General features: G+C 38.0%; 1 protein-coding gene across 1 annotated transcript in view; it reads right to left on the minus strand.

The window, feature by feature from the left end:
• Window positions 1–498: 498 nt before the first annotated feature.
• The window catches only part of GFRAL (GDNF family receptor alpha like), a 35,686-nt gene continuing 10,348 nt past the window's right edge, over window positions 499–25,836 (minus strand). Inside the window, exons 5-10 of the mRNA XM_026665118.2 lie at window positions 10,288–10,338; window positions 9,139–9,469; window positions 7,709–7,959; window positions 4,193–4,288; window positions 3,475–3,556; window positions 499–2,439 (exon numbers count right to left, since the gene is read on the minus strand). Coding sequence (XP_026520903.2) covers window positions 2,307–2,439; window positions 3,475–3,556; window positions 4,193–4,288; window positions 7,709–7,959; window positions 9,139–9,469; window positions 10,288–10,338 — 944 coding nt within the window. The 3' untranslated portion in view covers window positions 499–2,306. The remainder of the gene's footprint in view (window positions 2,440–3,474; window positions 3,557–4,192; window positions 4,289–7,708; window positions 7,960–9,138; window positions 9,470–10,287; window positions 10,339–25,836) is intronic.

Raw genomic sequence — 25,836 nt, forward strand, 5'->3', positions numbered from 1 at the left:
ATTTAGCAACTGACTCATATTTATGATGGTTGCAGTGTCCCGGGGTCGGTTGATCACCTTGCCTGATTCACTTGAAAACCATGTTGCTAACCTAACAACTGCAGTGATTCACGTAACAACTGTGGCAAGAAAGGTCATAAAATGGGGCAAAACTCACTTAACAAAGGTCTCACTTAACAATATAATTTTTGGGCTCAATTGTGGTTGTAAGTTGAGGACATCCTGTACATCAATTCATTATTTTCACCAAGTCTGTATCTTAAGATATGAAATCTTAGGATATGAAAAAAATACAAGGTATCCTCCAAAATATATAATCAATTATAAGTAAACCATCTGGGCAGAAGACATCAATAATTATTGAATGTACTTTCCATTCAGAGTTGATGTTATTGGTCTATAGTGTCAAACTCACAGCCCGCAGGCCAGATCTGCTGGTCCCGCCCCCACCCAGTTTAGTGAAGGGGAAAAAGTCATGATACATCATGTGACACCGCGAGTTTGACACTCCTGGTCTATAATTACCTGAAGAGAATATATTTACCATTAATTATTGTTAATCAGCACTTCCAATCAGCTATTATGAGCAGCGACTCACCCAAAGAATGAGTTTATCTTAAGTAACATTGGAGACAGATTTCTTCTCTGCATGAGTTTTCAGAAATTAAAACAAATTATATGTCAGCATACATATAGCTAGTTGTACTGGAGGTGAAAGGGAGGATAGTAAGGACCTGATTTTCCTACTTGCAGACCAAGTTACACAAAGGGTTTAGGCCGACTCACTTCCACATATGAATGATCCATGGAAGCAATTACAATGTAGAGCTCAAGCTCCTCACTACGATCAGTTCCATACCAGTAGAGATTTGTCCTTCATTTGTTCTAACAGTGAGTAGGAGATGCTCACCATTCCTCTTTGTTGGATTAAGAGGAACATGGACAGCGTCACTGACATGAACAGGTTTGACAGACATCTAACAGGTTTTAAGAGAGACATTATTTCCACTGCAGCTGGCAAGAACAACCACCAGACTCTTCACAATGCCTTGAAATGATTCTCCATGGTTATCATTGCTGGTAGAATAGGTTCTACCCACAGGGGAATTTTGTGTAAGGCCCCTTTGGATTTGGAGACAAATTCTAAGTCTCAAACTGTAAAGTCAGAAAACGTCTGGTAAAATAAAAGGAAAAATCCATCTTTAGAATAAGTTTTGTCTTATGCCAACCTCTGATACTGATAGTGAAGTTGGCCAATGGGAATCATGGGAAACCCCACCCCCAGATGCTATGTCATTGTAATTGTGAGCTGGTTGCTAAGCACACAAATCACAATCATGATTGTGGTGATACTGTTATGGCCAAAACTAACTGATTGTAAGTACATCTGGTTCAACAAAGTTGTGGAACTTCAAAGAGTCATTTCATAAGTGGACAATAAATGAAGGCTGCCTGTATATAGTAATCTGATCCTTCAAACCTTTCATAGTACTAGTACTTCATACACAACAGTCTATGAAGTTTTGACCATTTGTTTTAGTGAAAACAGCTGAAAATTCCTGAACAAATGCACACCAAGAATTGTTTGCTGCCATTGACCTAAAAGTGACAGAGAATTCTACCGGTATGTGTATCTTAAAAGCAAACAAATAAGAAACAAACAAGTAAACAAACAGGAAGAATAATCAATTACTTGTCTTCATTCAAAGTAATGGCTCATTTTGCTATGATTAAATGAACTAGGGTGCAATCAGAAAAAATGACCGATTTGCTAAATGTGCACTTTTACCACCTTTAGGTGTATCTTTCAGATTTCAGTTTGGCTCTTAGATTATTTAGCTTATAAACTCTTCTGGGTAATGTTTGCAATATATCCATAGACCTTATCAGTGATTAACTACATGTAATCCTTGACTTATGACCAGCTGTTTAACAGCCATTCAAAGTTACAATAGCCTCGGAAAGGAGGTTTATCTTTTGTCAACCATTATGTCAAACTAGCTGTCTATAAACCTGCCACTGCTCTTCGATTCACGCTATCTTAGCAAACAAAAGCTCAGGAACATGTATTTTCTAGATAAGATACTGTTCTATACTCAGTATAATGCTGTGTCCTTATGTAGCTTAATTCTAAAACAAATAGGCTAGGCAGTCAAATGCTACAAGGAAGAAAAAGAATTCTAGATATATGTTATAGATTGCCCAATATTTGCCAATGATTATGGTTATGGATTCTGCCCTTCCCAGTTTTTTTTTTTTTCTCCAAAGAGATTTCACACAATAAAATGGCCTCTTTACTACAGGAGTCAGAATGAGCATTTTTGGCCCAGAGGATAATCCAGAGTTGTTGAATTGTTTCTGATAAAAGGGCTTGGGAGCGTCTCCGATAAATGCACCTGGGAGGAAATTTTCTTTGGCAGATAAACGGCTGTGCAAGCTCTGAAAACAAACAAACAGGTGTTGCATTAACGGACCAGGTAGCCTGAGCACTTCATTCTGCTTGGCTAAAATCGATAGCTGGGTAAACTTTGGGCAGGATCTAGTCACAAGCCCTTTTAAGTCTCATTGATTCTTAAAAGGGAATTAAACCTATCTTCTTTCATTGAAATAAGTAGGATTAAACAGTGCTTAACATTAGCTTAAATGTGCCTCTGTATCTGGGAAAGTGGAGTTGTAAATGTTCCTATATTATTATTATTTATGGTCCATTAGCATGAATAGTAGCTATAATGCACTTTATCTGATATGTCAGGATGATAATGTGCTGTTATTTAGACCATTCTGCAGAGTGGCCCATATTCTGAGTATTACCACTGGATGCCCTGCAGAATACCCATATTCTATGAGTATCGCCAATGCTAGCTTGAACTGATGGGATCTGTAGTCCAAATTATTTAGGAGGCAACAGATTGCCTTCCCCCTATGGTAAGCCAGGCTGGGTGGAAGCATTTTGGAGACCATGTTATGACTCCTTTCAATAAATGGCTGCTTGCATTTGAAAAGGAGAGCCCCACCAGTAGTAGTATCCTAGGAAGTTCTCTACTACCCCAGCTTTGCCTTTTGAAGGGGGGCAGGCAGTGATAGTTCCTAACAATGCAGTACATCGCAGCTACCCACTAATTTGTATTCAGCCCATATTTGATCGAAAGAGGTAATAGAGGCTTTACAATTCATTTAAAACTTAAAATTAAATTTAAAATAACAAAGTTAGGTAGGCTAGAAATAGACCTGTGAGTGCCAGGTATGGAATACCAGTTTTTAAATGTTGATTATTCAACTTTACACATACTTGTTCTAAGTAGTTCTTTGTTTCTTTCACTGGCCCCCATCAAGATGTCACCATTTTCTTGGAAACCATAGATAAAAATGGCTAGATATCGGGGAAGGGGTGTATGGTGAGAGAAACAAGCGGTTGAGTCTTTTCCCTAACCTGGAAAATGCAATACATCGGAGACTGCCTTTTGCAGAAATTACCTGGTCTTTAACAAAGCCAAAAGGATTATTCCCAGGATAAGAATGATGCAGGAGACGAATAGAATAGTAATGATTGTGTCATCTAGAATTAAAGTGGGAAAACAAAAGTTAAAGTGCATCCAATGTAATAGCAATATTTAAATTGCAAATTTCATTGCATGAATCAGCCAGGAGTATATACTATTTCCTTGCAAATTTGCAGATGAGCAGGTGCTTCAGCTAAATGTCTCTCCCTATGCCTCTGTCTCTGTCTCCCTTTCTCTCTTTCTCTCTCTTTCTCACGCACACATAGGGATGAGGCTATAAAGTACCATGGCTGTCTGCCATCCTCCCTGAATTGCTGGGAACCGGGCAGCATATAACCAACAACATCCCAAGAACAGTAATACTATATCAGCACATGCCAGATTAAGAGTCCCAGACCAAACACCAGCATTTGGTGAAGGGTATCCGTAGGGAAAGATCAGGCAAATGATCCCACTCTCCATTTAAACTGAAGACATTTACATTCTCTTGAATGTAAAGTGGCCTAACCCTTCTCTCCTTCCAGATAGGAACAAGGACCAGAACAGGGCTGGTTTCAGCAGCCTCTTGCCCCCTCCCCCCTTATACCTCTAGCATCACCTGTGCTCTTCCCTCTGCAGACTTCATCCTTTGTAAACCTCCAGGGTCCGTGGCAGAAATGGAGGTTTCCTTTCTTTTTGAAAGTCCAGCTTACCGTAAAACAAAGACTGTTCGCCAGTTACAGGAAGTATTTTTCCAGGGAGTTCTATCTGTGATGTGTAAAGGTCAGCGCCTCCACCTGATATTTGGCCTTTAAACAGGAGAGAATATAAAAACGAGACGGTGTGAAAGTGAGTAGAAAGGACATCCTGGTATGGCCTCATGGCGTGCTTTTCCATTGGATGCTTGCCAGCCAGCCTGATCACTCCTTTCCATTCTCTCTCCTTTCACTGTTCCCCGTTCTCTCTGCCCCGCCTCCCAAAATCTCCTGGAGTTGTTTTAGGAAACCTCTTTCTTCAAAATAAAAATAAAAAAATATGAAGGAATTATTTATTTTTTTATTTTTGCAAACCTCATGTTTACTTCTATCTCCCCAAATATGATGTTGCTTCCTTTGATTATATAGATGCTTTGGCCAAAAAAAAAAGCCTCAGGCACAGTTTGTTACATATTATGTCTCAGAAGTAGACATAATAATTCTACTTTCTAGAAGTAGAAAGAGATTCTAGCTGTAATTATCTAGCTGTAATCTAGTTACAGTACACAAATAAAATAAGAATATTTAGTTTGTATTAGTAATACAATCATACTCCTACTTTATCAGATGGGAGAAGGATTATTTACTGTACAATTCCATTAGAGTGGATTTAAATGAGCTTCTCAGCTGTAACTTCTAAAACATGTCTAAACTTCCTTGGAAGTTACTAGGGTTTATTACAATATTAAGTACGTAATATTTTTAATAAACTGTTAAAAATAATAGAGATGACATTACATAATACATCAAAGTAACACACACACATACACACACACACACACACACACACACACACTGTAGAGAGAGCTCTAGTTGTCTCTCCCTATCAACTGGTTATTTACATTTCCAAGCAAGAAATGATTTGTGCAGGTCTTATGCTGTGCTAAAGGAGATAAAAGTTGTTAATGACATGTTATCTGATATCATTTAGTGGTACATTTACTTGTGTCAATAGCACTCCTGCTAAATCCTTCCTTCTTGAACCTTATCCACTTGATTAAGATTCTGATTTTGTCATATTTGAATTCTGGTTCTCATCCTATGGAGTTGTATAAACCCCAATTCAAATGCAACTCCTCCAGATCTCCGAATCCCCACTTTTAAGTGCTTATTCAGATGGTTTCTTTGCACAACTTGAGACCATACATTTTTTGATATGGCCCTCTCAAATTTTTGAGTGCAATTCCCAGCATCCCTCCAAATGGTAACTTCTAATGTTTTTATGCATGAGAAGCAGTTAAATCTGTTTAACGAGCATCATGTAATTTCAATTAAATTTGTTTTTAAAATAAATTGGATCACATTTTGTTTTTACCTTTTGAAGGGTAGCCACTCCGAAATCAAATGGGACCCTTCACATGTGCATTGCTTCTCTTCACAAAGGTGCCCTCATAGTAAAGTGTGATTCTATTCCACATACCGTATTTGCCGGCGTATAAGAGCGACTTTTGCCCTAAAAAACATGCCTCCAAGTGGGGGTCTTATGCCGTAAATACATTGTCACTCGGTGCAAGAGCGACGGGCGGAGCTCCGCAACTTGCGGCCCCTTCAAGCCCAGCCGGAGTCTCTCTTCCTCCTCCTCCCACCCACCCACCCACCCTCCGCCCGGCTCGGGCGCTTGCGGGAGGCCAATCTGGAGGTGGGGTGGGGTGGAGGGAGGGTCTCTGGCGGGGCCGCTTCGCCCAGCCAGCCCCGAGCCGCGTAATGGCCCAGGGAGTGGGGGGGAGAAGGTGGTGGGGGTGGACTGTGGCGCCCCTCCTTCTGGGCAGCGGGCGGGGGGCGGCAATTTGCTCCTCCCGCTTCTCCCTCCCTCTTTGAAAGACCGGGAGGGCTGTGCTTGGGGCGGGGGGGATGTCCTCAGGAAGTTCCTGATGGGACCCCGCTGGGCAGGGCCACCCAGCTCCCGAGCTGCTTTCCAGGGTCCCCTTGGGAAGAAAAGGGTCCGGTGGGTGGGGGAAGAAGGCGAGCGCCCTCCTCCCGCCCCCTGTCCCGTCCCGTCCCTCCTCTTGTCCCTCCTCCCCTCCCGCTTAAGAGAAAAGATCTGCCTCCCTGCACCGAGCTTCCACCCGGCGCCGCGTCTCCCGGCCAGCGCGCTTGCGACTTGGGAACCGGCCAAGCGACCTTAAAACCGGCGGAGGCCAGAGATAGGCCGAATTACCCTCCACACACACACACACACACACACACACACACACAGAGAGAGAGAGAGAGAGAGAGAGAGAGAGAGAGAGAGAGTGAGTGAGTGAGTTGGCAGCTGTCCATCCCCACCCTTGGAGTCCCGATGGCACGCACGCACGGGGGCTGTCACAAAGAAAGGGAGAGGAATTGAGTGCCAGCCTGAGAAAGGCGAAGCTGCCTCTCTAAAGCATTTTGGTGGCTTTGTAAGTTTGGGGGAAAGGGGTTGGGGGTGTCAATCAAGAATTATATCCAGAATACCCCAAGTGTTACAACTTACCGTATTTGCCGGCGTATGAGACGACTTTTTGCCTTGAAAAGCATGCCTCCAAGTGGGGGTGTCTTATCGGCAGTATATAACAAAACTATATTTTGAGTGGAAATGTTGGGGCTCGTCTTATACGCCCAGTCGTCTTATACGCCGGCAAATACGGTATATGTAGTATTCGAAATGTTTGTGAGTACAAGCATTGCAAGCAGTCAATTAGGAACCAAGACCCATGGCTTTAAGGCTGTTTGACTTTAAAAATAGACCACATCTGTAGGGTTCTCCAGCACTGATCTTAAATGCTGAAAATGCTGAAATTGAAATCTGTTAGCTGGAACCCCGATTTTGTGTGGAACAAGTGCCTGTGTGCTTCAAACATGGCTGGGGGAGGGACATTTTTGTTTATCCTGAGGGATATTCCCCCAAATGTCATTTTTGAGGGGTGATATGGCTTTAGGCCACAGAGCTGAAACAACTGTGGAGTAGATCTAGAGTAGGGCTGTCAAACTCCCAGCCGGTGGACCGGATGCATCACATGCTGGCCACACCTACACCTGGTTTAGCGAAAGGGGGAAAAGTCCCGATACATCACGTGACACCGCCATGACGCTGTGAGTTTGACACCCTGAACTAGAGTCAAAAATGGAGGTGATCGCTAACTTTCACTTTGGTGCCCATTCATTCTATTTCTCCATCTATCATCCCCTACAAGGAAGGGCCTCCCAGGAAGACACAGAATGATTGCACCAAGTTAAAAGAATCCTTTCCAGCTTTAGCTCAGCTCTGGTGACTTCACGAGCAGCTACATACAATATACAGAGCAATAGTAGAGAAGCAATTTTCTGTTGCTTTCTTTGGGAAATGCTTTCCACTTCCTGGTGTAACAAAGAGCTTGCTATTTCTTAGGAGTCTCCCATCCATGGACTAACCTGGCCTGGCCCTACTTGGTCTCCAAGCTTAGATCTGAAGCAGATGATGCTACCTTCTGAGTTAAAAGTAAACCATGTCAAGGCTTGACCAGATCGACTTACGTAAGCAAACCTTGCCATGGAGTATACGATGGAACCACTGGCACACAGACTTCTCAGCTTGTGATGCGGCCTCACAGGTACACTTGACTCGAAGGACGGATCCCCACAGGTCCACATAAGCAGCTCTGCAGTCGACGCTCTCTGAACAAATTGGGTCAATGGCGTTCCAAGTCTTGAGGCAGGAGTTTTCTTCAAGGCAGTCTTGGCTGACATGTTTTAAACACTTTGATGTAAACGCCTCATATTTGCTCCTTTGGAAACACAAGACAGAGCAAGGGGAGCATAAATATAGAGATATTAGAGGTTCATTTTGATTGTGATGTGCAATAATCAAGCATGGGACACATGAGAGTGGATGGAAGGAAAGCAGAGCAGGAATCTCTTACAAGAACTAAAATGAGGAATATCCCTATTCAACATACTGCATTTTACTTATAATTTCACAATTATTTCAAGCAATGGGTTATCAGTTGTACTGTATTTGGGCTGGAAAGGATTACAGTTGTCCCCCACTTACCACCACAAATGGGTCCAGAATTTATGTTGCTAAGCAAGATGGCTGTTAAGTGAGTTGCACCTGATTTTATGATCTTTTTGCCATGATTTTTAAACCAATCACTGCAAATGTGACGTGGATCATGTGGCCCTTAAGCAAATCTGGCTTCCCTGACTGCTTTGGCTCATTGGAGGTAGACTGGAAATGGCATCGTAAGATGCTACAACTATCATAAGTACCTTCCAATTGCCAAGCCCCTCAAAGTTTGATCATGTAACTGTTGGGATGCTGCAACAGTTGGGGGAGGGCCAGTTGTAAATTATTATTTTTCTTGCCATTGTAACTTTGAACAGCCACGAAACAAATGGTTGTAAGTGGAGGACTACCAGTTGTAAATGGCCTGAAAGAATATTTGGGGGGTGGGGTGGGGAAGCAACTTCTCTTATTAAAAGAATGCATGGGATGGAGAAAGGGTAGCCGCTTAAGATTAAATGTATGTGATTCACATTGATGAACAATTAAAATGTGCTTGTTTAATATATGTGCTTATTTATATAAAATGTGCTTATTTATATAAAATGTCCTGCTGAAGCTCATAAATTAGAGAAGATTAAAAGGAAGACTTAAATCACAGAGAAATAATAATGTTAACCTCAACTAATTCTATAGCCAGGGGTCTTCAACCTTGGCAACTTTAAGATTTGTGGACTTCAACTCCCAGAATTCCTCAGCCAGCTTTACTGGCTGAGGAATTCTGGGAGTTGAAGTCCACAAGTCTTAAAGTTGCCAAGGTTGGAAACCCCTGTCTATACCATGCAATACTTTTAATCTTGAAAATTTAGGAAACATTAGGCACTGTCATCAAAATAGACTAATAGACCATTTGTGTATTTTCATCTTAAGCCCACTTCAGCATGCAAGCAAAAATGCATACCAGCAAAGCTTGTTTTCCCGACACAATTGCATCACATGAACACAGCTAGGTGTTGGGACCATTTGGATGGCACATGGATGGCCATGGAGGAATTGTCTGGATTGATGGCAGTTGTCATCTGACTGCATACAGTCGCAAAAGGTCAGCATCTGAGCCACTTGAAAAGGCATATTGGTATAGAAAGCATGTAAGGCTGCCCGGCATCGGTTTATATCACAGGAGCTTCCGTTTATTTGGCACACTTGGAGATATAAAGACAACTGCTTGTTGCAGACTTCATCATTCACACATTCCATGTTTGCTTGGAAGCAGGATGGCGGCTGCTTGTACTCTTAAGGAAAGAACAAAGCAAAATACAATTAAAAGATCTGAGAGTAAAGAATGATCTAGCAAACCCTTGGATTTGATTCTTAACCGTTTTTTGAAGTGCTCATATCAGTGATAGGCAACTTAAAGCTCTCTCAGGATTCTTTTTTTCCCATCTCCCCAAACCATTCTGACCAATAATGCCCTAAGTCACGGTCTCCAAATTTGGCAACTTTAAGACTTGTGGACTTCAACTCAATGCTGGCTGGAGAATTCTGGGAGGTTAAACTCCACAAGTCTTAAAGTTGCCAAGTTTGGAGAGCCCTGGTTCTATTAGCGCTAGGGGCAACGTGATATATGGATATTGCATCTGTACAACTGCTTGAAATCTTTACACAGGCATTCAGTTTGCAAAGGTTAAAAGCAGAATACCAAAGCAGAGAGGCTTTTGATTCAGCACAGCTTCTTCTTACAGATGTCTATTGTTAGACATCAGAGTTATCATGGTCAATGACATAATACAGTAAGTTAGTCTTTCTGGAGATTAAAGTAGGATATTACAACTGGGAAATCCCAGTTCTCTGTTTCTCATCTGGTGAGACAATGTAAAGAGGACTTATCAATGCCAAAGAAGAGACCTATGGGAGAAAGCTTTGTGTGATGTGTTTAGCCTCTGGCTACATTACCATACAAAAATATTAAACGTCTGAATAAGAATGAGGACTAATGCTTTTTTTAAGACAGTCTGTGTATTTTCCTAGGACTGTGATGTGCAAAACTACATTGATTTAGGCCAGTTCAACCTATGTGGGTCCCAGAAGAAATATTGGCATTGATTTTTACCATAGTTTGAAAGTGCTGATAACATCCAGTGTGATTTTGCATTCATGTGATCTGCAAGAAAAGAGATACAACTGTTCAAAATCAACGGATTGGAAGATGCAGGTTCCAAAGTGAGGTCAAGTGGAACATCACTTCAGGTAGCCTTTGACTTATGACCGAAATTAGGGCCAGAATTTCTATGGTGCGGTGAGATGATTGTAAGTTGAGTTGTGCCCAAATTGATGACCATTTTTTACAATGATCATTAATTGAATTGCTGTGGGCATTAAGTGAATGGCCCAAACGGTGATCACAGGGCCATTGGGTGCTATGATATTATAAGTGCAGAATTGGTCATAAGTGCTTTTGAACTTTTTTCAGCAGCATCATAACTTTGAACTGTCGGGGTAAATGAATCATCATAAGTCAAGGACTACCTGTACCATAAGTTCAGCTAAATAAAGCTAATGAAAGATATTGAAACAATGCTTTTCTTGAGTCCTCTTTTACACTAATGAAATGCATTATTATGAGTATGGAAACAGCCTTTTCAGCATTGGGCCCAGCTTTTTAGAACTCCTTTCTAATAGATCACTGTTTAGCCCTTTCTATTCTAATATCCAGATTTTGCATGAAGAAGCTTCACTACTAAGATATTTGTGATAGTATACAATACATAGGCATCCACTGAGGGGAAGATAAAGTAAAGACAAAGCAAGCATTGTTACACAACTGTGTTCTCTGGTTAAGTTTATGGTACCTCATTCACACATTCCCAGGCCTTGGAAAACTGCCACATCGATCCCAAATCAACTGAGCACTGAGGCACAAACGATTCTTTAAAATACACAGAGACCCAGTGAATTTAAAAATGCAGCAAACTTTTACTGATATATTTTTGCTCTTACATACACACACTCTCTCTCTCATCCACACTTTCCCAGTGTCCACTCCAGAGGTGGTGTTCAGCAGGTTCTGACCAGTTCTGGAGAATCAGTAGTGGAAATTTTGAGTAGTTCAGAGAACTGGCAAATACCACCTCTGACTGGCCCCACCCCCATCTATTCTCTGCCTCCCCCAGCTGAATGGAGCTGGAAAGCAGGTTAGTGGGGTGGGGTGGGGTGAATGGAGACTTTGCAGTATCCTTCCCCTGCCACACCCACCAAGCCACACCCACCAAGCCACACCCACAAAACCAGCAGTAAAAAAAATAGAATCCCATCACTGGTCCACTCCCAGGTTGCCAGGCACTAGCCAGAAGGAAGGAAGCTGCTAAGTCTGGGATCCAAAAACATCTTAAAAGTCTGGGCAAGCTTCAGGACCTCTTTTTATCCCCCAGAGGTGGTGGGGAAGGGCTTCCCATGCAGGCCCAACTCCTTTATCCTTTAATGACCTGTTTCCTCCCCCCACACCCCAGGAACTTTTCCTGGCTTTTGCCCACTCTGTTAACATGCCTTCACCACTTTTAGGTATGGTGGCTTCAGCCTAGTCCAACCAGGGGTGGGATGCTACTGGTTCTGCCTGGTTCTAAAGAACCGGTAGCTCTGAAGAGCAGCAGACACCGAACCGGTTCGGTGTTTGCTACTGTTTGGCCCACCCGCCTGCCCGGGCTCTTACCTGTCCTTTATTTCCTGCTTTTTCAACCTCAGCTGCTTTGCACGGCACAGCTGAGGTTGAAAAAGCAGGAAAAAAGAGGCTTTTTAAATGCTGTACACCTCCGTGCACTGCTTTTTAGCTGTTCAGGTGGCACAGCTTAAGGTTTTTTTACATGTGCACGTGCAAAACAGTCACCAAACCGGTTGTAACACCGGCTGAATCCCACCCCTGATCACAACCAATATAAACTCCACCCCTTTTGTGTACTGCATACATGTAAGGAGCTGCGCTTGCATTGTGATATCACAGTGCCTGTTATTACTCATTCTGACAAAACAGTCACATTCCATGGACAATTTTAATACGATAGCTTACATTGCAGAGGAGTTTCTCAGAGTAATGCTGGACATGGCTTTTCATTTAATTATGTTTAAATGGCCTCTTAATTCTCACTTTCCATGGACACAACATTGTTTGAATTAAAAGTGACAACTTTAATACAACTTCAGCGTCAAGACATGATCTTGGGCATATTGATTAATGCCTGTCAGAACATCCTTCCTGCATGATCTATGCATTTGCAAATCAAATTTCTTTTTTCTAAATTTCCCAGGAGACATTGAAATTTAACAATAATAACAAGACTGGGCAGATGATATTTTAGTTAAATTGTATTACAGAAATGTGGAATTAGATGCAAAGAACTCAAATAAGTGAGCATATTTGACTTATTTAGAAATAGTCCTCACCTTACGACCATAATGGAGCCCAAAATTTCTGTGGATTAGCGAGACAGTTGTTAAGTGAGTTGCACCCCATTTTATGACCTTTTTTTGGCCACAATTGTTAAGCTGGAGTCTTACTGAAGTATTATACAAATCGTGTGCTTATTAAGTGAATCTGGTTTCCCAGAGTAATTTTGCTTGTCGGAAGCTAGCAGGGAAGGTTAGAAATGGTGATCAGATAACAGATAATCAGAGTTGGAAGGGACCTTATAAGTCATCTAGTCCAACCCTCCCGCCCAAACGGGAGACCCTGTACCATTTCTGACAGATGGCAGTCCAAACTCTTCTTGAAAGTCTCAAGTGATGAAGCTTCCACAACTTCCGAGGGCAAGTTATTCCATTGGTTGATTGTTCTCACTGTCAGAAAGTTTCTCCTTATTTCCAGGTTAAATCTCTCCTTGTTCAGTTTCCATCCATTATTCCTTGTCTGGCCTACAGGTGCTTTAGAAAATAGCTTGACCCCTTCCTCCCTGTGGCAGCCCCTCAAATATTGGAGGACTGTTCTTCCGGTTTTGAGCTTCTCCGAAGATGGACTGCTGACCGCGATTGTGTGTGGCTTTGGTCCGTGCTTCAGCATCGGAGAGCCCCGGTCGACCAGATTTGGGGCAAAAGCCGCCTTGTAGGGGCAGCGGTGGAAGGGGAGACCATCATCCGGGTAGAGGGGAGTCACAAATCCCCTCCCCAGCTTGGCAATTGCTCCCTACTGAAGACGTCTGAAGCGGTGGCCTAAAATGGCCACCCTGAAGGGGAAGATGAGACTGGAATAAGCTTGTGCAGGAGAGAAAGAAGCAAACAGTAGGAGGAATGGGATGATATATTTAAATGGAAAGTACCCCCAGGATTAATATTTTAAAGAATTTTTAAGAAAAGATTTAAAACAGCTAATAGAAAGGGGGGAAAAAGGTGTGAATTGCCTTTGGCAGCGTCGGACCTCTGAACCAAGAGAGGTAGAAGCTGGAGAAGGAATCATCTAATCTACTTGGATAAGTATATCTTGATTTTATTTCTTTATTTTTTTAAAACAAACTTTATTGATTACAAAACCAAAATATCAAACAAACACAACACACAGAAGAAGAAAGAAAAGAAATAAAAAAAGGAAAATGATTAAAAAAATAACAATTCTACTATCGACAGTCTATGGTTCCTTGTTTGTTATCAATATTGGTGATACATTTACAAATACATCTTATTGCAAATATATAATTATGATTTACATTTTACATTATTTACTAATATATTTTCTACTTTTGCTCTATCCAGTCATACCAGCATTCCTAGCTTCTATAATATTCTGATGTTTCTTTTTCCTTAAGTGCTAAGATTAACTTGTCCATCTCTGCACAGGCTGTTATCTTCTGTATAACCATCTCCTCTGTTGGAATATCTGCTTGTTTCCAACACTGTGCAAAGGTTATTCTGGCTGCAGTAAGAATATGCAGTATTATATATTTGTCATTTTTAGGAATTTGTCGATTAAATATCCCCAATAGGAAGAATTCTGGTTTTAATTCAATTTGCTCCGCTGTTATTTCCTCTAACCACTTTTTTATCCTATGCCAGTATCTCTGGGCTTCAGTGCAGGACCACCACATATGAAAAAATGTTCCCTGTTTCTTTTTACATTTCCAGCAATTCGGATTCATGTTAGGAGACATTTTTGCTATTCTCAAGGGTGAGAGATGCCATCTATAAAACATTTTATAGGCATTTTCTTTATATGCTGCTGATCTTGTAATTTTATTATTCCTTGTCCAAACCTTTTCCCATTCTAATAATGTAATGCTATGTCCTATGTTTCTGCTCCAAGCTATCATATTGCCTTTGACTACTTCCTCTTCTAATTCCGTCTTTAGGAAATAATTATAAAATTTAGTTATATTTTGTTTATCTGGACTTAATACAATTTTATCTATTTGTTGTGCCTTAGTATAAATTCCAAATTTTTTCTTGTCCTGGCTATATCTATTTTGAATTTGCAAGTAAGCCCACCGGTCTACTTGTAGCCCCCCTGTTCTTGGAGATCTTGCCATGATTTTAAAGTTCCTTGCACATCAAGAAGGTCTTTGTATTTTATCATTTTATTAAGATCTAGATTATTTGGATGTATCATTGCCTCCATCGTTGAGATCCAAATTGGGATTTTTAAATAATGTTTTTTTGTTGTTGTTCCAATTAGCCAATAAGGAATCTCTAATTATATGTCTGTGGAAATACTTCTGCTTAATTTTCCCAATGTCCCATAAAAATGCATGCCATCCCGGACTTCTGGTTTGTCAGCTTCGCCAGCAGCAGGGATTCGCGATCCTGCGCGATCCCTGTGGCGCTAGCCATCTTGGTGCCTCCGATCCTGATGGACCTGGAGGCTAAGGCTGCCCCATAGAGGCAGCCGAAGATAGAGGGGATCCGGAGAGGGGTTTGGGGGTGTTGCAGACCCCCTCCCCAGCTGGCTAAACCCCCTTTTCTCAAGGCGGTCGAGCGGCGGTCTGTAATGGCCGCCACAAAGAAGCTGGCAGCTGGGTAAGACTGAGCAGGAGGAAGAGGGGAGAAAGATTCTAAGAGAAAGTTTTTTGGCTGACCCAGGACTTTAAGAGACGCCTAATCCTGAAAACTATGACTTCTTGAATGATACTTTGTTTCCAGAGGAGAATTTCAAGCGGCAAAACTGAGGTGCTGAAAGGGAAAGTTTACTCTCCTTCCCTATGGAATCAACAAATGGCCATTGAGAAACCTGTCTTTTTTTAATAAAAGGTAAAAACTTGGCTTCTTGTTATAAGTGGGAAGGGAGAGGACAAAAAAATATTAAGATCTTGCTGGAGGAGATGCCTTGAAGATTTTGAGACTGGAAATTAATTGTAACAAGGCTCTAAAATACAGATTGGGCTTTTTTTCTTTTCCTTTTATTGATACCACCCCAGGAAGAGAAGTGAGAACTTTGTGCTTTGTTTGGACTGATGTCTCTGGGACTTTGGGGAATTGTTCTAACTTTTGAAACATTTTGGTTGCTTTAAGAAAAAGAACAAAGAAAAGATTTACAATGGCTTTACCTGTTGATGAACTTAAGGAATATGGAAAAATAAAGAAAGAAAGCAAGGACGCTGTGAAGGAAGCCTTTCTCTTTTTAGAAATGGCGCTTGCTATTTATCAGCAAACACAACAACAGATGGAGGAAATAGAAGAAGAAGAAGAAGAAGAAGAAGAACAAGAACAAGAACAAGAAGAAGACGCCATCTTCAATGAATCTAAAAATTTAATTAAGAGAGAAAGGAGAAAGAGAGGAAGGAAAATGAAGGACTTAAGACTTAAAAAAACACTCAAGAAAGAGAAAATAAGATGCAAAATCAACACAATGTTACTAAGCAAAGAAAAAGGAATACAACAGAGAGGGGAAGCTAAAAGGCGGAGGTTATTAGAGGGGGAGGTAAAAAGGCCAGGTGGGATAAGAAAGGAAGGGAAAGGGGGAGGCCACAAAGGTATGAAACAAGATGGGAAAAAAGGAATTTTTTTCAGGGATAAAGGGTGATGTATAATTTCTTTAAAAAAGAAGATTCTGCAAGGTACATAAGATGGTATTGTAGTATTTGTATTAGAAATAGAAAATTAGAATGTTATAAGAATTAATAAAAGATTAAAATATTGAAATGTTTAGTAATGATAGACTTTAAAATTTAATAAAATATTAAAAGAAATGTTTAAAATATTAAGTTTAATTAAAGAGTTTAATTGACCATTGTGTTGATTTTACTATAAACTTGTTATTCTAGCATTTGTTTTTTGAAATAGATAATTGGAATGTTATAAGATTTAACATTTAGATTTATTATCTAATTATATTAATTATTTTGGACTTATTATTTTTTTCTCTTTTTAAAAGTTAGCAGGTAGAATGTACTAAGCAGAATCAGATTGGGTACTAGGCGTTATTTTAAATATTAATTTAGGGGGAGGATAGAAAGGCATCATACTCTGATCAGTGATTTCAGGAGAAATCCTTTTTTTTTTTTTTTATTGTAGGGAATGAGATAAATGGATAATTTGGAAAGAATGGACAAAAATACAAATACAATGATTTAAATTAAAATGAATTAAATAAAATAGAATTAAGAAGAATGAAAAGCGGGGAGAAGTTATATAGAAGATATAGAGTGGTAAATAAGATAGGTAATGGTATATAAGATGAGCACGAATTTAATTGAGTCCATACAAAGAGAGGTAATCTGGGGCCAAACTACTTTCTTAAAAGAAGTTTTATATTTTTGTGTTTTGTGTGTTCATGTTTGTTTGAGAATTAATAAAACCTCGGAGGAATGTTCGATGAGAATAATGGTAATCAAGTCAGAGAGAAATGTAGATGATGATTATAAATTGGATAAATATAGAAAATAACAATAATAATAATGAAATTGAATACCAAAAGAGAAATAATGAGAAATTTGCTAAGAGATATTTATATGTCCATATGGAAATGGTGTAAAACAGAATTATGTTGTATAAAATAATATTTTACTTGACTTGTAAAATTAATAATGGAAAGAGGTTTTATGTATTCAGTGGTTAATGATGGTTTGTTTGTCTTTAAAATTAATAAAATTTGTTCCAAAAAAAAATATGCATGCCATCCCCTCTGTAAATCATGGCCTTCTAAAAATAAGATCCTTTTATTTGACAGATTTACCCACTCTTTCAACCAGAGTAAGGAGGCTGCACTATAGTATATTTCCCAATTTGGGAGTGCCATACCTCCCCTGCTCTTCATATCTTGCATTGCCTTTAGGTTTATCCTCGGTTTTTTCCCTTGCCAGATAAATTTGGTGATTATCTTGTTAAGTTCCACGAAGTAATTTTTATGTATTTTTATTGGTATTGTTTGGAATAAGTAAATAAATTTGGACAGAATATTCATTTTTATAGTGGCAATCCTCCCTAATAAGGAGATTTGCAATTTAACCCATATCTCTAAATCTTTTTTAACTTGCTGTAATAATTTATTATAATTATTTTCCATTAGAGTTTTGCATTGAGCCATCATCTGAATTCCTAGGTATTTAACTTTTTTTACTATTTGTAATCCCATTATCCTTTCCAATTTTAGTTTTTGTTTTTCTGTTAAATTTTTAGTTATTAATTTCATTTTTTCCCTATTAATTTTAAGTCCTGCAACTTCCCCAAATTGATCTCTTTCAGTAATTCTTGACCTGTTTCAATTGGTTCCTCTATGAAAAATACCATATCATCCGCAAATAACTGGAGTTTATATTCTTCTTTTTTAATTTTTAGTCCTTTTATTCCTGGGTATTCCAAAACATTTAATACTATCCTTAAATTATTCCTGATTTGTCTATTAGGAAGAAATCCGTTTTGATCTTTATGTATATATTCATTCAATATTTTTTTCAATCTATTTGCTATAATTGTAGTAAATATTTTATAATCAGTATTTAACAGGGAAATTGGTCTATAGTTTTGTATATGTCATGAATCTGAATCTTCTTTCGGAATCAACGATATCAATGTGTCCTTCCATGAATCTGGCATTCTTGCTGCTAGAAGGACCTCCACCATAAGAGGTCTTATTTGTTCTCCTATTTTTTTATAAAGTTCCCCTGGTATCTCGTCGGGTCCTGGGGTTTTATTGTTCTTTTGGTTTTCTATTGCTGCTTTTTACTCGGGCCACGTAATATCTCTAATTAACATTTCCTTCATCTCCTCCTTAATTATTTTATGTTTAGTAATACCCAAATAGTTTCTTATCATATCCTCATTTACCTCCTTCTTTTTATAAAGATCTTCAAAAAAATTGCATGCAATTTCTTTTTTCTGTTCTATCCCTTGTTGGGCATCCCCGTTCTCATCTATTAATTGGTAGATCAATCTTTTTTGTTTTTTCTTTTTTAAGTTTATAGGCTAACCACCCTCCTGGTTTATTGGCCTGTTCAAAAAATATCTGTCTGGCTGTATTCAACTTTGAGACCATTCCTTCTTGTTTGATTAAATTTAATTTATGTTTAGTTATTATCATCTGTTTTTTCAATTTGCAATCTTTTGGGGTGTTTTGCAGCTGAATTTCTAATTCTTTTATTCTTTGTTCTAATTTATTTTGTTGGGCATATTTTTCTTTATTTCTTTTAGCAGTGTATGTATCATTATGCCTCTTATTATTGCCTTCATTGTATCCCAAATATTCTGTTTCGTAGTTGCCTCATTATTATTTTCTTTTTAAAAATAGTCTAATTCATTGTCAAGTTTATTCATAAATTCTTTCTCTTTAATTACCTGTCCACCTTTTCCTTGGTTTCTTCCTGCCTTTCCACACTATCTGAATCGGGTTGTGATCTGCCCATTCGTTTGGTAAGATTTCAATCTCTTTTAATTCATTTACTAATTCATCATTCATCCACACCATATCAATTCGTGTCCATGATTGGTGAGGGTTGGAATAAAATGTAAATTGCTTTTTCGCAGGGTTTAATTTCCTCCACATGTCTATCAAATTTAGTTCAATCATTATTTCTTCACATGTTTTTGGTAGTTCTCTTTTTTTCTTCTCCCCACCCCCCCACTACTATGATCTTTCTGGTGGTCCACAATAGCATTGAAATCTCCCAAGATACAAATATTCCTTTTATCTAATTCCACTAATTTCTCATGTAATTGTTTAAAAAATTCCTTTTGTTTATCACTAGGGGCATAGATTACTACCAGTAGAATTAGAATTGATTTAATCCAAATTTGTAACATCAGAATTCTTCCATTGGGGTCTATCCAAATTGGCTCTGCTTTCATATCGTCTTTCACATATACTGCTATCCCTTTCTTTTTCCTAAAATCTGCTGGTGACGTATACAAATTCCCTAGCTTGGGGCATTCTAAATATTTTTCTTCTTCCTTCCTTATATGAGTTTCCTGTAAACATATTATATCTGCATTTTGTTTAATTAATTTGGTTAATATTCTTTTCCTTTTTATCCTAGAGTTTAGGCCATTTATGTTAATTGATAGTATTTTTTTTCTTCATCCATCACCTAATTGACTCTTGCTCTTTGTCTTGTAGTTACTCCTGTCTCTCTTTGTGGCTGATTGTGCGTCTTCGGTTCTTCTCTCTCTTGATGTTGTTTATTTTTTAAATTCCTACAATTCCCATCTCTATTTTTTTAGTAGTCTTGGTTGTCTTGCGAATTCATTTCTAACTCGTCTCTACTACTCGATTCTTCATGGCCTATCAATTGTTCGTAGAATTCTTGGGCTTTTTCCACGGAGTCTACTTTAATTTTTCTTTCTTCCCAAGTGATTAGCATTCCCTCTGGGATTAGCCATCTAAATATGATACCTTTTTGGTTTAATTGGTTCGTCAAGAATTTATAACCTCGCCTCTGCTCTCTCACTCTTCTTGGGATTTGTTTAAGCACCAAGATTTCTTTCCCTTTGTATGTAATTGTTTCTTCTCTAGAAATTTTGTATATAATATCTCGAGCTTTCCTTCTGGCAAATCTCACATGGACCTCTTTTGGATGTTTATGTCGTCTTGCATAATTTGTGCTCACTCTGTATACTTCGTCTAACTCTTTCAGAATATCATCCTTATCTTTTTCCAATAGGTCTGCTAATATTCCTGCCATCACTTGTTCTAAGTCCTCTTCTTTAGATTACATTATATTTTGGAATCTTAGATATGCTGCGGCCTTATCCATTTCCAAATATACCAAGGAGCTGTCCATTTCTTTACTCACATTTCTTAATTGCTGACCAACCATTTCCAGCTTCTTTTCTGTTTTTTCCGTTCTTTTCTCAACCTCCTTTATTGTTGATTCATTCCTTTCTAGTGCTTGCTGTATTGTTTCCATTTTTTGATCCAGCTTTAGGATGTCTAGTTTCATTTCTGCCTTTAAGTTTCCCATCTCTTCTTTTAGTTCATTTGTGTCAGCTCTTGATTCGATATGATTTTTTTTTTTTTTTAAACAAGTTTTATTAAAAGTTTCAACAACAAACAAATCATTACATATTAAATCTTTCCCTGTCTTTCTACAATAATTTCCCCAATATTCTCATAAAACACAAACAAACACAAACAAACATAAAAAAAAAATCTTTTAGTAAAGTACCTTGGCCCCAGTTACCTCTCTTTGCATGGGCTAAAATAATAGCACATATCACTCTTCACATTTCTATCTTATTTAATCCATCTTAATTAAATCATTAAATTTGTATCTTTTGCCCATTCATTTATCCCTCTATCTCTTCTTATAATAAAAAATTTCTCCTGAAATCACTAATCAGAGTATGATGCCTTTCTATCCTCCCCTAAGTTAGTAAAATTAACATTCAGCATAACAAATACCCAATTTGGTTCTGCTTGGTACATTCTATCCACCAAAAATGTTTAAATACATTGTATCCTCCTTTCCTTCGATATTTTATTACATTTTAAAAATCAATCATTGTTTAAAAACTTCAACATTTTAATTTCTTATTAAATCTTAAACCATTCTAATTTACTATTTCAAATATAAAAGTTACAATACCATCTTCTGTACCTTAGCAGAATCTTTCTTACAGAAAATTATATTTCATCCTTTGTCTCTAAAAAAATCCCTCTTCTCCCATCCAGTTTTAAAACTTTGAGGCTTTTCTCCGCCTTTCCCCTTTCTTTCTTCCCCACCAAATCTTCCTACCCCCTTCTTCTTCTAACCTCTGCCTTGCTGGGATCCCTTCTCTGTTGTGTTCCTTTTTCTCTTGTTTATTATCATTATATTTACTTTGCATCATATTTTTCTCTTTCTCAAATGTTTTTTTAGATCTTAAGTCCTTCATTTTCCTTGCTCTCTTCCTTCCTTCTTCCTTAGATAAGTTTTGGGATTCAATGAAGATGGCGTCTTCGTCTCTTCCTTGTTGTTCTTCTTCCGTTCCATCTGTTCCATTGTCTGTTGGTAATTGACCAGCGCCATTTCTAGAAATAGAAAAGCTTTTCCCATGCCATCTTTGCAGGCTGCTTTTGTTTGCTCATATTCATCCCTCAGGTCATCAAAAAGGAAAGCCATTATAAATAAATCTTTTCTTTTCTTTATTCCTCTTTCTTCTTACACCAACCAAATATTCCGAGAGAAAGGCAAAACAATCCCAAAATCCACAATCCTCAATAAATCCAAGCAAGCCAAAATTCCCCTTCCTCTTCCAGGGTGGTATCAAACAAATAAAAAAAAAAGAATCCAAGTCTATATTTTAAAGCCTTATTAAGATTGTATTTCTGTCCTCAAGTCTTCAAGGCATCTCCTCCAACAAGATCCAAATTTATATATTTTCTTTATCCTCTCCTTCCGGCTTAATTCCGTCGGGAGGGAGAAACTTTCCTTCAGCACCTCAAAATAGCCGCTTTTTTTCTCTTGTGGAAGAAATCATCAGAAAACCATCTTTTCCAGGAATTAAATTAGATAAATCTCAAAGCCCTGGGTCGACCAAGAAGAACTTTCACTTTCAATAACTTTCTTCTTCCTCCTGCGCATACTTGCCCGGCTGTCAACTTCTTTGTGGCGGCCATTGCGGACCGCCGCTGCACCGTCCTGGTAACAGGGGTTCTGCCGGCCAGGGAGGGGTCTGCAACACCCCAAACCCTTCCTCCGGATCCCCTTACCTTCAGCTACCCCTGCAGGGCAGCCTTGCTCCGCACCCGTCCGGGTCGGAGCCCCAAAACGGCTAGCGCGGCAGGGATCGCGCAGCTTCGCGAATCCCTACCGCTCATGAAGCCGACAAACCGAAACCCCGATTCGATATGATTTTTTACCACTATTTCCTGAAGCTTCAGCATGGACTCTTGTAAAGTAAGAAGGGTCGATTGAATATTGGCATTCGTGATGATAGGTTGTTTTTCTCCAGATAAAGTTTCTTCAGTTGTCTTTTGTGCCATCACTGAGGTTGATGGCATTGAAGTTGTTTGTATTGAAGAAGTCTTCTTTCCAGTTTTAAGCATTGTATTAGTGACGGAGGTCATTTCTTGTAAAATTTGTTTTTGTTTTTGTATTATATTAAATATGTTGTCCCAAATTAACATTCACTATTAAGAAATATCAACTATAAATGGCCACTACACTAAATAATATGATATGTTACAGGATTAACCTCTCTTATCAATATATATATATTTTCCAGAGCACTTTTACAGCTAATTTCTAAATCAAATATCTGGATTTGTAATTCTTAATAATATATCAAATTCCTCTATTTAATTTAAATAATATTAACCTGTATAAATGCTATAGAATCCCAAATCTCAAAATAGTGTTATAAAATAATATTTCAAATACTTACAAATCTAAATATAGATATATAACCTTACTATACAATAATTAATTAGTTAATCTATAATAATCACAATTAATCACAATTAATTATTTAATTCAATCTAATCAATGCCTATAATCAAATATCTATATCTAAATAATTAATTAATTATCACCTCCCTTTTTTATGTGTGTTATAACCAAATATAAACTACAATATTACTAATGTATCAATTAAATATATATAAATTACGTTTACCACATTCAAAAATCAGTTAAGTTGGTGTCAAGAAATAATTGTTGCAATCCGCAAATTTAAAAGCTTAAAGTGTCTTAATATAATTGTTCAGTTCTTCAAGATTCCTTCACCGAGTGTACCGGAAGTACAGAGTTGCTGAGTAATGTCTCTGATTTCACTATCTCACCACACTTTCCACTGTAGTCATTTCTCCTTTCATTTAAAAGTTTAACAAGTCAATTTTTAGATTCAAATAGTCTCTTTCTTTAATAAATCTTCTCCACTTACTACAGCTCCAGTCCAATAATCCAAAAGGAGACTAGTAAATTATTCAGTTTCGTTCGTGGAATATTTAAAGTTGTAATTTAATTCCTTACTTCAAGTCTCCCCCCATCTCAAATTCGTCCTTCCAATTTTCCCTAAAGTCCACAATTCAAATCCTTCAAAGTTTCCTTAAATTAAATTATTGTACTTTCTTTCTTCTTTTTTTTCTTTCCCCCAATTATTAGCAGTCTCTCAGATCCCTCCGATTCTCTTATCTTCTCTGTCCGATCGCTCGCATCCTTATCCTCTTCCATCTCACGAGCCCTTTCGCTTTCGCCGCCGCTCATATCTGCTTTGGCCGCTGTTTTTGGGCTTCGCTCTGACTAAGATACTCCAATATTCAATGCTCAATCAGGATCACAAATTCTTTCACTCGCACTCTGCATTCACCACAGTCTGTCACTCACTCACTTCCTCTTGTATGCAACGATCAAGGCTTTAGGACTGCCATTGCTGACAGTCTGTTGTTGTCGGTCTCCACAGGGTTTCTCTACGTCGCGATGAGAATCACCTTTTCCACACCACGACTTGAGTCTCCCCACACTGGCACACTTCTCTACAAGATGTGTGCACCCCTAAGGGTCACTCCAACAGCAAGAGGAGATAGCATGAAACCCAGAGCGAGCTTCAGCACCTCTGTTCGCCATATCTTCTCACCGGATGTCCTTGATTTTATATAGGCACTAATAAAACTGAACTATAGATTGTTAAAGAGAAAATTTAACATCAGTTGGATTTGACACTCTTGAAAGATTGTAGTTTAAAAGGCTCTGAATATTCAGGAAGGAAAAAGAAAAGAGGAGGTGTGGACTTGTCAGAACAAAGAGTGCCATCTGAGTTAAACATAACTTGTGTTCTTTTAAAAGACTCTGTTTCTTAAAAATACAAGGAAACTTGATACAATTAAACAAGAACTTTGAAAAATTGAAATATGGAAACAAAGAAAGAAATACGAAGATTCTGCCCTTGGATTGATTGTGGATTCTGATATGGATTTGGCATTGGATTAGTTGAGGATTAAAATTTGAGAGGAAGAAAATAAAAGTGGACTGTTGGAAATTAACTTTTAAGACACTATTTGGACTAATTAGAAAGCTGTAAAATGGTGATAGCTCTTCAGGCATTAAAAATGGAACTTAGAAATATGAAAGAAACATTAAAGAATGAGGTGAAACTCTGGGCTTTGTTTTTAAATTTTTTGAAGATGCGATTGCGGAGTTTGAACAGCAAAGACAAAGGATAGATGAGGAGGTGGAGCAAACCCTAGAAGGAGCCATCTTTAATTACTATCAAGAACAAAGAAATCTGGAAAGAAAGAGGAAATGAGTTGGAAATAAATATCGGAGATGTGGAAAATTGAATAAAGAGGGGAATATCCAGAAAATTAAAAAAGGAAAGAAACATCAGAAATTTGAAGGGCGGAAGGGAGTTATAAACAGAGAAGGGGTTAAAAACTGGAGTGAAAGAATAAAGGAGAAAATATTAGGGAAAGGAAAGAAAAGGAAACAGGATTTGAGAACCAAGAAAAATGGGAATTTTTTTAAAATGCGGGAAATTGTTTAACTAGACATAGAGATAATGGCTGAATGATATTTGGAGAGGGGATTCTGCAAGGTATTGGGGAGTAACATAAATAAATTTGTAGTTGTGAAATGGGGACATATAGATTGATAAGATGGAAAATAGAATTGTTATTTTTTGATAATGCAATGCTCTTTTCCTTTATGTATAGAGATAATTGTAACAAATAATGGAATATGTTTATCAAATATATTGAAATACTTTTAGGATTGGAATGCTGATTTTGTTTTATCTTGTTTAAATATGAATGGAATAATTAATGGCATACATGTATTAAATATACTGAAATAAATGAAATGTTATAGGAGAGCTGAAATGGAATTAATATCAAGGTCTAGGATGAAATGAGTAGATTAATATGTCCTTATTTTTTTTTGAAATTGTAGATAAACCTTAGGAAATTAAAAAGGGGAAACCATGCAGAATCTGATTTATATATGTTATGTAGTTTTAAATGGGATTATTAATATTAATGTTTTAGGTAATGAAATGTCAAACACTTAATGGGATTTAAAAGGGGAGATAATGAATATGTAACTTAGAGGTGGCACACTTAAACTGATATGTTAGGGGGGAAACCAATTTATAGAAGGAATGTTAATAATTATGAAGTTAATATATGTGAATTAAAAATGAGATAAACATTTGGAACAATATAATAAAATAGAAAATGTATAAAAGCATCATTAAGACAAGAAATTGAATACAAAAATAGAATGTGTAACTATGGTCATATTTGTATATATATGTGAAACTTGTAATCATGCTGTTCTCT

This window comes from Notechis scutatus, chromosome 1 (genome assembly GCF_049901735.1).
Source record: "Notechis scutatus isolate UNSWTSFEM ecotype Mainland chromosome 1, rNotScu1.2, whole genome shotgun sequence".
Taxonomy (NCBI): domain Eukaryota; kingdom Metazoa; phylum Chordata; class Lepidosauria; order Squamata; family Elapidae; genus Notechis; species Notechis scutatus.